This window comes from Pempheris klunzingeri, chromosome 1 (genome assembly GCF_042242105.1).
Source record: "Pempheris klunzingeri isolate RE-2024b chromosome 1, fPemKlu1.hap1, whole genome shotgun sequence".
NCBI classification, from domain to species: domain Eukaryota; kingdom Metazoa; phylum Chordata; class Actinopteri; order Acropomatiformes; family Pempheridae; genus Pempheris; species Pempheris klunzingeri.
In genome coordinates, this window is record NC_092012.1 from 21,886,076 (window position 1) to 21,902,820 (window position 16,745).

General features: G+C 41.3%; 1 protein-coding gene across 1 annotated transcript in view; it reads left to right on the plus strand.

Annotated features, from left to right (window-relative positions):
• The first annotated feature begins 211 nt into the window (after positions 1-211).
• The window catches only part of sema4bb (sema domain, immunoglobulin domain (Ig), transmembrane domain (TM) and short cytoplasmic domain, (semaphorin) 4Bb), a 29,596-nt gene continuing 13,062 nt past the window's right edge, over positions 212-16,745 (plus strand). Inside the window, exons 1-2 of the mRNA XM_070829344.1 lie at positions 212-630; positions 16,343-16,503. Of these exons, the coding sequence (XP_070685445.1) occupies positions 510-630; positions 16,343-16,503 (282 nt within the window). The 5' untranslated portion in view covers positions 212-509. The remainder of the gene's footprint in view (positions 631-16,342; positions 16,504-16,745) is intronic.

Consider the following 16,745-nt stretch of genomic DNA (forward strand, 5'->3'; position numbering starts at 1 on the left):
TTTATTCATTGTGTGCAGTGAAATCCACAACACTCCCTCAGAATGAGTCGCAGCCAAATGCATCAGTTGTTTTGCTTTTGTAGTTGGTTATAGCTTCAAAAATTGGATGTGGATCTGTTATTCTCGCTTGTGTTTCATCTTTTTTTTAACATGTTTTGGATCAGACATAAAGAAACAACTTCTCTTTTTTCTCTCCACAGATCCAAAATGACTTTTTCTGCGTAGCCACTGGTCGGAGACTAGTGCTGATCCATCGAAGAGCACTATGAGTAGATGACAACAAGCAGCCTTTAATCCAGAAAGGATTCCTCTTCTCTGTGATAAGAGTCTGCTAACCGTGTGTAACCACTACTGGGAGTACAAGTCAAGGACACATTCACTCCCTCTTAGCCTGCAGGAAGATGGGAGTGAGAAAATAAAGCTCTGTGAAGTCAAGAAGAGCTTAATGAATTCTAAGGAATCTTAAAACAAACTGCATTTGTGTGTCTGTTTGAGAGGACCAGGCAACCATGTGGACATTGGCTGCGACTATCCACCGTCTTCTGGCTGCTGCACTGCTATTGGCCAGCTGCCTCCAGTCACTGATGGCCACTGAGGATGATGTCACTCCGCGCATCAGTTTCCCGTACAGTAAGCCGAAATAATTACACACTTTTGTTCAGTTCCAAGTGTTGTGAACAATACTGGAAACATGGAATTCCAGAGGTATTATAGTTTTTCCAAAAATAATTGACCGTTCACAAAACCTCTCCACCTGAACAGTTATTGTCAAATGCTGAAGCAGTGTGTGTGGGGCTGTAGTATGAGTGATAATCTTTATATGAAGAGTGTGAATGATGATTTTGAAAAACTTGAAAAAACTAAAATACAAAAGCAAAAATGTAAGAGATGGCATAAATGGCGTGTTTCTCTGGTCTTATGTAAGCTGTAAACATCAGCATGTCTAGTTATTTAGCTCACTGTTGACAGCAGTAACCTTACCAGGATATGGCATTTTTAGTCTGGCTCACAGGATGTCCATCCATCCATTATCTTCCGCTTATCCTGGGTTGGGTTGCGGTGACAACAGGTCAAGCAGGGCACTCCAGACGACCTTCTCCTGAGCAACGCTGTCCAGCTCCTCCTGGGGGATCCCAAGGCATTCCCAAGCCAGATGACATATACAATCCCTCCAGTGAGTCTGAGTCTGCCCCGGGGCCTCCTCCCGGTGGGACGTTCCTGGTAAACCTCCAAAGGGAGGCGCCCAGGAGACATCCTGACTAGATGCCCAAACCACCTGAATTGGCTCCTTTTGATTTGAAGGAGCAGCAGGTCTACTCCGAGCCCCTCCAGGATGTCCGAGCTCCTCATCCTATATCAAAGGTTGAGCCCAGACACCCTATGGAGGAAACTGATTTCGGCCACTTGTATCTGCGATCACCCAGAGCTCATGACCATAGGTGAGGGTTGGAATGTCGATTGACTGGTAAATCATAGTCATTCCAACTGCTTCACACTCTGCTGCAAACCACCCCAGCGGATGGCTCGTAGCAACGAACTTGGTATCCCATACTCCCGCGATACCCCCCACAGGATTTGCAGAGGGACACAATCATAAGCCTTCTCCAAGTCCACAAAGGACATGTAGACTTGATGGGCAAACTCCCGTGACCCCTCGAACAACCCTGCATGGGTAAAGAGCACCAGTGAGTTCTTAGGTTGCTGCCCCAACCAGCGCTGACAATCTGGCCACAGCTCCTAGCAGCTGCCTCTGCAATGGAGACTTAGAACATGGCCCACTTGGATTCCATGTCCCTAACCTCCAGGTGGCGGGCCCACAGGGTGGCGGCTCCACGTCATTCCTTCAGGCTTGGCCCAGCTGGGCCCCATGGATCCAGGCCCAGCCACCAGATGCTCAGCGGTGAGCTCCCCTCCCAGTTCTGGCTTCAGGAAGGAGCCCCAGTTTCTCTAACCTGGGCATGGGAACACTGAACTTCTGGCTCCATTTCATAGAGGGGTATTTTTAATTGCTCTTAGTCTAGGCACTCCCATGGAACCACTTTGCCTTGGGAGACCCTACCAGGCACTATAGCCTCCGACGATACAGCTACCAGGTTCACAGGGGCGCACAAACCCCTCACTACGATAAGGTGGTGATTCTTTGGAGGAGCTCACAGGATGTAGGCTATGGATATAAAGCCTGCCCTTTGCCAACTCTTTCAGTTGGCATTCTCCTCCCCTGCTCTATATCAGTGTTTCCCTAATTGTGGTCCTGGGGACCCATCATTCTGCATGTTTTAGATGTTTCTCTGCTTCAACACACCTGATTCAGATGAATGGCTCATTATCAGGCTTCTGCAGAGCTGGATGATGTGGGCAGCATGGTGGTGCGGTGGTTAGCACTGTTGCCTCACAGCAAGAAGGTTCCAAGTTTGAACCCGGGGTCTTTCTGTGTGAAGTTTGCATGTTCTCCCCATGCTAGCGTGGGTTCTCTCCGGGTACTCCGGCTTCCTCCCACAATTCAAAGACATGCACATTAGGTTAATTAAGTGACTCTAAATTGCTTGTAAGTGTGCGAGTGAGTGTTTGTCTGTCTCTATGTGTTGGCCCTGTGATTGTCTGGCGACTAGTCCAGGGTGTACCCTGCCTCTCGCCCGAAGTCGGCTGGGATTGGCTCCAGCTCCCCTGCGACCCTGACGGATGAGTGGTATAGACAATGGATGGATGGATGATGATGTGCCAAATCAACTCTGAGTGATTGTGTCAGAAAATGGATGAACATGAAAAATGAAAGTCTTGCAAGATGGAATCTGGGTTTTCCCACAAGTTCTTGTTTGTTCTAATTCACACGAGCTTCTGTGATATCAGATTAATAACTAGGTACAATGTGGTCTTCTCAAATCCAGTGAACTCATCCAGAGCTAAAGTGTAGGCAGGCTTCTCATGGCAACAATCAAGTTATGTTTTTTTTTTTTTTTTTTTTTTATCTGTACAAGTCGTATCACATAGTCAATATATTGTCAGTCTTACAGTTGTGTTCTGTGGTGTTTTCCTTTGTGGAGATTTAGCCATTGTAATGAGACGGTTTGCCTCCCCACGTGTAAATTTCCAGTAAGACAAGTTTCCTCTGGACACTGTCACTGCACACTGGGGTTTGCACCTCCCAAGATGATTGTGATTTGAAGAAATAAGCCAACGAGTTTTCCCACTCCATTTCCAGAATGGTAATTTCCACACTTTATTTCTGGAGGAAGATCTGGCTGACCTATGCCAGATCTTTCTTCAGAAATAAGTGTGGAAATTCAGTTTATGTAGTCAACATTAATGTGAGAAATCTGCTACCACAGTCGTAATTTCTGCTAACAAATATATCTGTTGCTAGCTAGAAATGAGTAGCCTGTGTTCGTCTAAAACCAAGGACCTATTGTTTCAAAATGTAAGAAAATGTACAACATTTAAGAATTCCCAGAAGTAAATCTGCCAATGTTGTCATTGTAAAGTGCATGCAGGCAGTGCGAGAATGGAAAGCTGGACAGATGTAGCAACAGTAACTGAGGGGTTGGAGCCTAGTGACCAGTTCATTTCATACAATATAAAATAATTGAGGTCAATGGTGAACAAAGACAACAAAGCAGCTGCAACATTGGTGCAGGGATGGAGCCGTTGCAGAAGTGTATTCACAGACATGTTGAGATCACGAGCATCTACAGCCCCAGATACAAATGCACCAACTCGAAGACACCTGCACTACAAACGCCACTTCTTATAAACACATGCAATTACAAGTTTCCTCCCTGAAGGTCTTTTTCGGATTAGATGTCAGTCACTTTGCCCAAATTCCCGTGTGTTGTTTTTTCATCCTTGACAATTGGGTAAACTATGCATGGCATAACATAAGTCTCCAGAGTGTTGCTCAGGTTAACAAAAAATAGATTGTAGTAACTTGGGGCCTGGTAAGTTTTCTGTAGCACATACAGTCTGGCTTGGTACCTTTTTAAAAGCAAGTTCTGCAAAAAAGCAAAAAATTCTGTTGAATGTAACAATTTATCTAACAAATATAAACTTAATGTCTCCTGGCAAAACCGCTGACTGAATGGGAGACCTTTTTGCACCTGACTTCATCATTGCTTATAATTACTCCATACACACTGCAGCACTCTTGTTATCAGAATAACGGTGGCTTAAGCTTTTCTAATGTGGAAAAAATGGGGCTGTTTTTCACCATTTGTTCAGCTAACAGCTTTTTGGTAATTGATTGATGCATTATGGGAGCTTATGACAAATGAGGGAAAAAAAGAGATAAAGTTGCTGATTGGTTTCAGCCTGCTACTTTTTGGTGTTGCTAATCTTTTTCTTTTTTTTAAACTTCCTGTGTTGTAGCTGTATGAAATGTGATTAACAAGTTGCATCTTAAAATTATCCCCTGGTTTATGTATTTCTATCCCGTCATTGTCTCTATTTTTGCAACAGTGTTCATGCTGGCATATATACTGATTCAGCAGCAACTAAAGTATAGGCTTATAAGCATGAAGGGGTGGGTCAGCTCCTGTAAACAGTACATATCTGAATTTGAAGTTCCTCCCCCTGAAAGCAACAGTCCATGCTGGTTTTTGTCACTCCTCAGCCAACTCATTGAGGCACCATGCTGTAATTCACATGCACCACCTCAAATTGGTATCATTCATACACAACCTTTCACATACTAAAGCTATTTAACTTGTTCCTCAAAGAACTAAATTGATTAAATTGGCCCAAGGCTGTTGCCAGTGTGTTTTTCAAACCACTGATGTTTCTGTTTCCCCCCCAGTTTGCTTTACACCACTCAGGAGTCATAATCTAAATTTCATTTATTTTGAAACCAGCAGTTAGTGATTGAGACTGCTTTGGAGAGCATAAGTAGTGGTGTGACACCACATGCATTTCACCTGATAGTAGAAAATCTTATTTAAACATCACTGACTCTGACTGTAACCTGTTCATTAAGAGTACAGCTTTGCATAAACAGGCGCTGCAGCATCACTGACATGCTTAATAGTTTGTATATAAGCTCGCCTCAATTTAACCCGCACCATTGTTGCAAAACATGTAATGCAGATCACTGCTTTAAACCGCCAGTGTGGTTTCTATAGTTGGTAAGAAAAAGGTGACCCAGGCTGTTTTCTCTAGAGAGGACCTTAGCCTCAACTCGGCCTTTTTCCTGGAGAGGCATCCCTTTTTTTGTCCTGCTTCCCTCTCCTCGTGCTCGTTCCTTCTTTCCTAATGAGCAGACTAATCTCGTGTAGTGAGTGGAGGTTTTTGTGGTCGCTGCAATGGGTGAGCTTGTCTGTATTTCATTATGGCTCTTGTGCACAGAGAAAGTACAAAGGATCATGGGACTTGAAGCAGTAAGCATTGGTTAAGCATGTGGCATGTATCACTGTTGTTTATCAGAAACTTTTCGGGCAGGAGGTCAATGTCTTTCTCCAGAGATGTGCTGAGGAGATTATTCATTTTTTTTTTTTTTTTTCTTTCACTTCACAGCAAGGAGAAAACCAAATTCCACACTTAATAAGAACAGTTTACATTAATGAGCTGTAATATGTCACATTTTTTGGTTCTTACATCTGCCAGCAGCCAGTTAGCTTAGCTCAGAATAAAGACTGGAAATTGAAGAACCAGTAGCTTGGCTCAAATGAGTAAATCAATACATAATATGTTTTCACTAAGGTACTAAATGGTAAATGGTCTGTATTTGTATGGCGCCTTTCTGGTCATTTCGACTACTCAAAGCGCTTTTACGTCACACCCTCATTCACACATCATTCATTCAGGAGGAATTTAAGTTGGAGGAGACTGTTCTTTCACACGCATTCACACACTGCAGCTGCTTCAGGAGCAAGTTGGGGTTCAGTGTCTTGCTCAAGGACACTTTTACATGCTCATAGGAGCCAGGGATCGAACCGCAACCTACCGATTGATGGATGATCCGCTGGGGCACCCCGTTTGTATGGATTAAACAATCAAGGTATAATGCAGTAATAGGTGAACTTTACAAGTGCTCATAGGCAGATTTTGTTGCCTTCAAACAGCTTAGCATAAAGACTGGATCAGATGAAACACCTAGCCTGGCTCTAAGTTAACAGGATATTGGCTGTAGCTTCATACTTTTGGAAACAAAGTAGTTATATGCACATCACGTAGGTCCAAGCCTAGCAGTAGACAGCGTCCTATGAAAAAGAGGTAAGGCCTGCTCACTGGAGAACGTTAGAACTCCAAGAAGAGGAGGTGACTTAGACACCCTTCTACCCAAAAGACAGAGTTTTTATATTTTCACTCTCCAGATTCTCACACCTCGAGGTCTAAATCAGGATCATGAGATCAAATATTTTCTTTAAAAATTAAGAAAAATGGTGGCATTGACATAAGGTTGGTAGGTTTTACCTTTGTGTAATAAAATGAGAGATGTACTTGGTATTATGTCTGTTCTTTGAAGATACACTACTCACAAAAAGTTAGGGATATTCAGCTTTCGGTTGAAATTTCAGGATGAACCTAAAATGCATTCTAACCATTCCAGGTGAACTTAATGTGACCTTCTCTAAACCTTTGAATGCACATGTCCAACTGTTCAGTGTTTCAGTACTTTTTGCACAAGTTGCTGTTCTCTAACAAGAAGCTTAACAGCAACATTCACAACAGGTTTGATCCATGAATCGACCAATACATTTCCTGGTTCAGTTAGAATTGGTATTTAAACAGTCCTCCTCATCATGCTGTTCACATTCTGACATCATGAGACCAAGACGACACCTAACAATTGATCAACAGCACCTCAACACTGGAGGCTTCAAACAGGAAGTCCTCAGATAAAAGTTTTCACTGAGCTTAGAGGGTCACAGAGTGTCATCAGGAGGTTGTAACAGTGATACAGAGAGACTGAAAGAGTCACAGAAAGGAGAGGAGTGGACGTCCTTTGGCCACATCCCAATTTATTGACACTGAAAATTTTTTGTTGTGGTATACCTACCACTGTTGTTAGCTTTTCTTCAAATAAATTGTTTAAAATGAAGAAACTACCATTGCATGCTTCTACTTAAATGCCCTACTTTCATGATATAATATCACTGTAGCATTCACTTTTTCCATTTTCCATAAATTTCACCTGGAAGTCGAATATCCCTAACTTTTTGTGAGTAGTGTATATCCGCAATGTTTTGAAGCATTTTTTATTTTTGATTGTTGTCGTTCTTTCACGTACTTTATTTATGAATGAATGAATTGTTACTGATGTTTTGGAAGATTATTATTCTGGATGTTTACAGTGATTAAACACACCAGTGATCATGGTGTGTGCCAGCCTATTGCAGGGCATAATGTATATATATGAGTGTGGTTTCCGTTTTTTAAACCTGTTGACAAGATGAAGATCTGGGCCGGATCAAAACGTTGTCGTTGATAAAAGCTTTTTTTGTATGTTGGAATGAGTGTGCAGGCGTTACCTCTTTTTCAGATGTAACTTCATACTTATCATACAGCCTCGGGAGTGATGTCAATCTTATGATGTAACACTTGGCAACTATTCCTTTTAATATCTCCCGTGTAGTTTAGTTTTATGTTTAATCTCATTAGATCAGTAACAATTAAAGCTTATGTATTTAGAATGACTTTATCTTCCAATCTAGTGTCTAAGCATAACTTTTCTTAAAGTTTGGGGTTAGATGCAGCATAATGTTTTTGAATACCGTATATACGCTGCTTGTCCTTTTCTCTTTTTTAGAACAATTTGTGTTTGTAGTCATAAAGAATAAGTCAGTCCTATGTCTTTATGCTGGTAACTTTGGTTTGCGTCTTGTGTTTATTTAATGTATGCTGTTATGTGACAGGTGACCTGGTAGAGAGGAAATTTTTTACAAGAAAGGTCAGTCAAGCCAGCTTTTAGTTTGTGTTTTTATACAAGATTTGTAGTGTACTGCATGCATGACAAAGTAAACATTCAGATCAGAACATTTTCACTCTTTCACTCAGGCTGCTAGTAGAGAAGCAAATCAAAATCCCCCTTTTGAGCCGAGCTACTGAACATGCTGTGTGTGCTCAGTGTACACAGTGTCCTTTCCCGTTTACATTTGGTTTATGTTCGGCGAATATTGTGCGCTTTCTCTCATGCATGCTAATCCAGTGACCTTGGCAGTGAGTGGATCGCAGTGCAGAAGCAGAGGAGGGGCAGCAAGAGGGGGGGTCAGGCCAATTACTCATGACATGCTCCGATGCCCACCTAAAACCCGGCAAGGACACGCCCACTGATCCTGAAAGAAAAGCAGTCTATGGCTTCCAGCAGAGGTGGCACTCACAAGTGCCTGCATAGAACGTCGCAACAGCCACAACAATGAGACATAATTACAGCACATCAACTCCGTCTGTTTCAGATGTTTTAATGGCTTCATCACTTGCACGCTCCAGAGAATGTACAGAAAAGTTCAGTCTTTGCAGATTTCGATCAGGAACTTGTGATTTGAAGAAAATGGCAAGCACTGAGAAATAATGGTGTAGTTGCTAATTAAGACGGACACAGAGGAATGTGAGGTTAAAGAGAGTCATTAGATGTTTTTTGGATAGCTGGGATGCAGTGCAGCGTGAAGAAAAAATGTGGTTTGCCTCATCACTTTTAACATCTTGCAGCAGAGATTTACATAGATTTACAGTTGATGTGACACAAAAATTACCTTTGTGTGAACCAAGCACGATGAAGCATATAGGATTTACATGGTTTCTGAGGTCTTGGCTGTGCTCTTGGGCAAGTATAAATGCATACAAGAACCATTCAAGACAGTTTGAAATCAAATTGCTGAAACCACCTAAAGGTTGAAAAGGTGTAAATGCATCTGTTTTTCCAATATGCATACCAAACCTAATTTTTACTCCTCCCAGAGTGTAACTATGTGTGTAAGCAATTTGTGCAAAGTCACTAACTACCTGATTTTCTTTATAAATGCATGATCTGCCTCTGCCTTCTATTTGTATAGTGGCAACACTGTATATAGTAACAAGCTTAGAATATGCCTTAGAACTACCCATATTAACAATGTTGTGTTCTGAACAAAGAGATTTTATGCATTCTGCTGATGTAGAATGTAACATGTTGGCGCTTCTAACACCTTGTTATCATGCAGTAATGCATTTCAAACTCTGAAAAGAATAATTTTCTTTGTATAGAAGAAGTGGTTTTGCTAGACTAAGTAGAAATACAAGCTGGCCAATTTCCTGTAAATGAACTGATTTAGGTGAGTATTATGAAGTGACAGCAGCATTTTCTTAACTTGTTTGACTGAACTATATAGTCATGAACATTTTTGAAAATGGGTATGCATTATGGAAAATCAAATTAAATCATTGTGTGTATCCTTGTGAGGCCTAGCCGACTAGATATTATGTAAACTGAGCTGAAAGGTTCTGTTAAAGTTTTTTAATAGAAATGTTTATAGAAATTATTATTTATAGAAATCCTGTTTTTTTTTTTTTTTTTAATTGGCTTAATTTTTCATTTGACTTGATATGTAGTGACAGCTGATAGTCTGCTGCGCATGCAGGTGTAGGACTCATGGATTCTTGAGATAAAGCATTGTCCTTATCAATATGAGAGTAGAGTAAGAGTCAGAGCAGAATAACCCTTGTGAGGCAAAACATGGAGGTTAATGTAGCAGGTGTGGAGATCCTGAGCTCACCAAGCTCATGATCGCAGTATGACTACAGGAAATAAATAAGACAGTGAAGGAACATATCTGTGTGTGTGTATTTATGCATGTACATAGCGAGGACCAGAGCAGGTTTTTAACCAACAGAGTGAGGACACTTTCGGAAAGTGAGGGCATTTCGGCTGGTCTTGCAACTTCGAATGACTGTTAAGACTTGGTTTTTAGGATACAGTCAGAATTAGGCTTAGGTTAGGGTAAGGTGTTGAGTGGTGATGGTTAAGGTTAGGATAAGGGCCTGGTGGATGCATTAGATCAATGTCCTTACAAGTACAGAAGTAGAAAGATATGTGTATGTGTAAAACTAAGTCTACTGCTCTCTACTCATCCACATTGGTTTGTGCTCCTCACTAATGGATTTTCTCACATGCACACACACACGCACACCCAGAGACAGGGGAGAGGGTTGTATCTGCATGCTGTGATAGCACTTAACAACCTTCAACATATGTCAGTCCAAAGTGAGTGCACTTGGTAAACTGCACACAGTTCCACTAAAAATCGACATGTGTGCAGGCTAGAAAATGGCAAGTAGAGTATTAAAGTGTACTTTGATGGGATTCTAGCTGAAACAGTCTCAAATGTGCAAGCCAGCTGGATTTGGATGTTTGTAGTGCCAATGCAAGTGACATTTTTTCCACTTGGCTGAGCCATAGATATGTCATTCATCATGCCAGTCTTGCTTGCCTGCGTTTTTTTGTGTATAAAAGGACATAAGCAACTACCAAAATAAAGAAAACATTAGAAATAGTGGGATATGGATTTGGATATAAAACATTAAAAGCTGCCCCATATCTCACTCAAGTTACAATTCTTAAAATTCCAGTCCTGATTGACTTCGCGTGGTTGCTGGTGGTAACAGTAAGTACACTTTAACATAATAGCAAGCGCTCATTTAGAAGCTACTTTGTCAGAAATACAACAGAAGACCAGCAGGTGTATTTATATTCAATTTTTATAAAGTTGCAGGAAATAACAATTTTTTTTGATAAATAGTGACAGTCAATGCGAGGTTGGAGAGCCACACCACATGACAAGTACTGGCAAGTCTGTTTTGAATTGTGTGTGAGGAAATTATAGTGTCTCCCTTGCGCTGTGTTTCTGCTGGTATTTGAATAACTCACTCCAATACCACATGGAGTCACTCTCTCTGAGGTAATATCCAGGATTTTGTAAGCTTTCAGCTGTGATAGACCACTGCGTTCCATTGCTCTGCTGCTTTGAGTGTTTGTTGGGTGCATGCCAATCCACAGTACATCAGGATGATGTACTCTGGATTTATAATTACAGAGCAGAGCATCATGACTGTGTCAGCCTCTTGTTCTCTGATTTTAGAGGTGTGCAGTGTTTTGTGCACTGACCTCATTCGTAGTACACATGGGTCTGGGGAGATATTCTTTCTTCAGATGGTGAAGGGGGCATTTTTCAGTATTTTGGGGCTTGTACAGTCAACATTTTCAACAAATATTCAGTCATTTCATGGTTTTCTGCTGTTGCCCTGATTCTGAGCCTGCACACGCAACTGTGTGGCACCATTACCACCTCTTTTTGCTGCATAATCCTCAGACATCGCTAACACTGGACATACACACTGTCGGGCTCTGGTTATTATCTGCAAGGTGCAGCTGTCTCTTAGGATGATGCTTTCACATACACAGACTGACAACATAAATAGAATATACATCATATACACACAAATTTCAACAAAGCCACACCATCATTACAGTGATTACAAACAACACAACACGTCTGTTAGCCTTACCTGGCCTGCCTAGCCTTACAGATATTGTAGGTGTCACACTCTGTCTGAAACTGAATCAGTGCTGTTAGCTTTTATTTACAGCCCAGTTTTCTCTGCCCTAGTTTTTCTGTGTCTTTGCCTGTCAGGTTTAGTGGAGTTTTTACCTGCTGTGCCATTCATTTGCAAATTTACCCTTTTGAATATAATAGAATGCACATGTAACCATTTGTTAGTGAACAATTCATCAATTCTTCAGTCCATGAAGCCTGTTTAAAGTTTGCCCCTGCTCCTAATACCCAGTCTGCCTCCTCAGGGGTCATTGCCTTTTAACTGTGCAGACAAATACTTTGTCTGTGCTGCCTTGGCTGGCACACTACAGCAGCACGACAGAACAGACCAATAAATAACCATCACTTTGCCCAAATATGAGGAGGAGCAGTGCTGTTATGACCTTGAAGTGACTTCTGTCTCCTGCTGTCAGAAGCTCCAGCACTGCTATGAAGTCCATTGTCAGGTCTTGTCAAACAAAGCCTTGAAGCTGTGCATTGTTGTGTAGCTCTGGCTGGCAGAGGGCAGAGTCAGAGTTATTTTTTATATATATATATATATATATATATATAAATGTGTGTCTTGCATGTAAGATAAGCAGAGCTCAGTGTGAGATTAATATCAGCTGTGCTACACTCTCCTCTCCTTTGGGTTCTCTCAGCCAGGCTTGCAAGCGAACCCCTTTGTCCCCGTTGCCCCCGTGCCTTGTGACTTGGCTCATGTTGCTTTCGTAAATCTGGGGCATGTTTACAGTCAGGGCTTTTAGGAGTGTTTTGGCAGGCACACATACTTACCAAGCAGCCAATCAGTTGCCCCACCCTTGGAGTACTTTTAAACCTCAGAAAAAAATAGCTTGATCCTGCTCCATTTTCTCTGGAATATGACGTCTACCAAAGTGCTAGCATGTATTTTGTTTCTCAGCAACACTGTGTCTGCAAGATGGTACCCTCTATATCTTAGTGACCTCAATGGTGAAGTAAGCATAAGCTTAATAAACACAGCTTTGATGTGAAGGCATGCAAATCTTACTTAATGTCACTGGGCTATTTTGGTTGTCTGGTCTTGTTTTCCCTCAAAAGCATTCACTTTATACCTGCACACTATATATTTCTATATATTTATATTTCTCCCCAAGTCTTTGCACTTCTCTTAAAGGTACAGTATAAGATTTTGGGAAATATGTTGTCCACCTTCTGCTGAAAGTTAATAAGCGCTCTCATGTCTCTACAGTAAATATGAAATTATGGCCACCAGCTACAATAATTTTACCTTAGCATAAAGACTGAAAACAGGGAAACAGCTAGCCTGCTCTTGTCCAGGGATTACAACATCTACGCACCAGCACCTCTAAAACTCACGATGTTAACATGGTACTTCTTCAACTATAAGAACAGCAACTTTTTAATTGAAATAACAATAAACTATGGAGTCATCTATCTTTTGCTTTCTTCCACCTGTTAAGCAAAACATGTCTCGTGGCAGACAGTCACCTCTCTGTGCTAATGCGTGTGGCACAATAATTGCATTATCATCGCTTACATCAGTAGTAACATGTACAGGCACACAATAAGTTTACATGTAGGGAGAAGATGTCAGTGAAGAAGCCAGTGACTGCAATACATGCAGAATTGAAGATTTTAGACCTTTTAATGGCAAAGGTATAATACTTTCACCCTAATGTATCTCCGTTTAAATCAAGATGTCTATAGTTGTTTGTGCACATAATTAGTCTGGTTCTCTCACTATAAAGCAAACATTTCACTGTGTGATATGATTTGTTTCTGCCATTTTTACCTCCACAGATGTAAAAAAAAATCACAGTGAATCAATATAATGAACACACTGCCAAAATTGATTTCCATCTAATTAATTGCTGAGAAGTTATCATGTGCCAGTGGAGAAAAGATATTCAGATCTTGAATGTTCTAAATATTGTAATGCAGATCCTGCTATTCCTGCTGTAAACTATCCTCAAATTCTCCATCTTTTGAACTATGCCTCTGCACTGTAGTTAGGACCACTGGCCGATTTCTTTTGCAGCCTCTTTTTCAGCTTGTATTCCTCCATAACCATGGAGAGTTGAGGCAATTACTGAAATTCAAAGAACGTATGGTACTAACTTAATTCAGCAGCCATATTAATGGCAGGTGTGATGTGATGGGCACGAGCAGAGGTTGAGGGCCCAGCTTGGTGACAGCCAGCTGATTAAACATCGTGGGTGATGAATGGACCTGGAACCTTGCTGTAAAATGGCCTGCTTCAAGCTCGTCAAAACACACAACTGTTCAGCTGCACTGGAAAGTGTAACAAACAAGAATCAACCACTGTAGATGTGGGGGGAAAAAGAGAGACTTGAGTTCCTTTTGAGGTTATTGCAGCTCGACACAACACTGACGTTTGTTACTGGCTTGTCCTTCTGCTCTTATCCAAAATCCATCACAGAGTGCTTTGAAAATAACATTTTCTTCCCCTGTCTGCCTGTTTCTTCATAGGTCAACATCTTAATCCAATCTTCCTGGTTACCACAACTCCCACTCAGTCCCCGACCTCAAAACCGCCACACTCCTCCCACAAAGTAGCCCTGGACTGCTGTCTTAGTAAAAGTTTCATGAGTTTGCTCTCCTCTGCTCGTTATTCCATTGTCTGTCTCAGAGGATGTCACTGTGATTTATGTCAGAGAGTTTTAATATGCTGAGGGAAGGCTGTTTTTGGTTCCAGTGAATGGCTAAAACTCATGGGAGCCATGACAGCGAAGCTATGATATGTCCCCCTGTTAAGAGGAGAGCTGGCACTCCTTTGTCTGCCAGCGGCGGGGTCCACAGGGACTGAGCATAGCTCTCTTTATGAGCATTTAGGACATTTTTAACTGACTTAATTTACCTTGAAGAAAAAAACTGTTTTCTTTCTCATAGGAAAACTTATATTTTTTCCTCTCCTGAATGACAATAGGAAGACTTTGGTTTTTATTTTGGTCCCCTATCTGGATTTTAATGACAAGCCCCTCTCTTCATTGACTCCAGATGTCACAACATTTTAAACAGAATGAGGGCTGTTGATCTGGAGAGGACTTAACATTTGATTTTGGACAAGTTGTGGCTTGTGCAGCTGGCTTTCACTCCCATAAGGGGACGACGATCATTTGCCAAAGAGCTTACAGAGTTAGATGAACCATTTCTTTGCGCACATACTGAAAAGTTTAAGTTGTGGGTTGTAAACATTTATTGCTGTTTACTAGCTCCATTTGCATTATGGTCCAATGCACCACCTGGGGTGTTGGAGAAAAGTGTACTGCTGGTGTTTTTTTTCTTATGTTAGAGGTGTCTACATTTGAATTCAGTTTGCTGGTTAGACATGGGGGAAAAGGCTGTAAATAGTTTAACTGCAGCAAATAATTCCAGATACGAGTCAGTAATCTTATTTGGTCAAGCAAATGGAGTCTGTGACCCCCAGCACAGCTCGGGGAGCATATTGAGTGTGTAATATGTTTGGAGTTGTAGGCAATAGATTGTTACGGCCTCCCCACAAACAAATCAAACAAAAATATTTACAAAGATGGTCAAAAAAGTGCAAAGGATAAGAAGTATGTAAGCAACGGATGCACAAATATTTGATTGCACATATCCTGTCTTTGGTGACTTCTAGAAGATTGTTAGTCTTGTTGATAGGTATCAAGTGATAACATCCACCCCTCCAGATACATATGGGCAACTCTCTCACAATGCTTGATGTTCTTTAATAAATCACTTTTCATGATTTCCTAGAAGTATTATTTGTATTTTTAGTAGGTAGTTTGAGCAGTTCATCACACACAGCAAGTCAAACTGAAAAGTTACCAATTGTCAGACCTACGGGCCGTTACACAAACTGACTGCAAAAATCAATCCAGACCTCTTGAAACTCCACCTTCACAGCTGAATGCAGTAAAAGGCCACTGCTGATGCCACTGTGGAGGATCGGAAGTTGTTTGCAGTGCCAAAGGGAAATGCTGTTAAAAGAGTAATGTGTACACTGGATCTGTACGTCATCACAGGAACTAAGGCTGCAGGGCAAAAACGAACTAATTTGACTTACAGCCCACTGCTATAGAGATCCATTTGAAGAGGGTTGGCGAGCAGCAGAATGGAGGAGATTTGGATTGGTATTGAGTAGTGCCAGTACAGAAGCAGAACAAACGGGGAATTGGCCAGCATAGGAAAGTGTGGATGTGGCTCTTTAGTGTACATGTGAGAGAACAGTCGCCTCCCAGAGTGAGGGGACACAGCAATTATGCTCAATGAGAGTTTAGTATCATAAACTGATTTGACTGAAGCTCACCACTATGTGTTGTAGTTGGATGTAATGTGGTGTCTGTTCACTTGTTCTGGTTTCCTGCCAGATTTATGGCTGTCTGTGAAGCCTCGACAGACTATGCAGACTATTTTGTCGTTGTCGTTACCTCAGCAATGTTTGGCCAACTCTTACACTGACACATGAATGCTATATGAGTTATTTTGAGTAAGTATGTGTTTTTTTGCACTGACAGTTATTTCATGGCTGGATATGTCAAACTAATCATATACATACATGTGATGTTTCATGGGTCATCACAAAATGAATATTTTTGTATTCAATAACAGGAATAAAACATTTTTACTTCTGATAATGACATAGACTGGTGTGGAACTCATACATTGTTTTTCTTCCTGTTGAAGGTAAAGAATTCTTCACAACTTGGCTGTACTGTGAGCACATTTATGTGTATTCTTGTGCTACTAGCAGCAGGATATTCTGCATCACTCTGTTCCCCTCTGCTCTGTCCTGCTATGTAATGATAATCTCCAATGTGTGTTCTTTTCCTGCCGTTTCCCAGATGCAAAGGAGAGGTCGGCCAAGAGATTCTCTGTGCAAGGCATCTTCAATTACACCTCTTTGCTACTCAGCCAGGAGGACGATATGCTCTACGTCGGAGCCAGGGAGGCACTGTTTGCCCTGAGCCTCTCGGACATCAACAAGACTAAGCTGCAGAAGAACGTGAGTATGACCAAATGCTGAATGCATTATCAGAGGCAAAGTTGCAGTTTAAAGTGGCATTTTGAAACTATTATTGAACTTAGTTTTATCTGAAATGATAATTCGTAAATAAATACTAATAATACTATTTGTTATTTTTTTGCATCATAAGATGTCATTATTGTTAATTTTCCTTCTACACACCAGTATTCTGTACAGATTAACAAAGAAACAGTCCTTCGTAGAATTCAGCATGGTTCCCT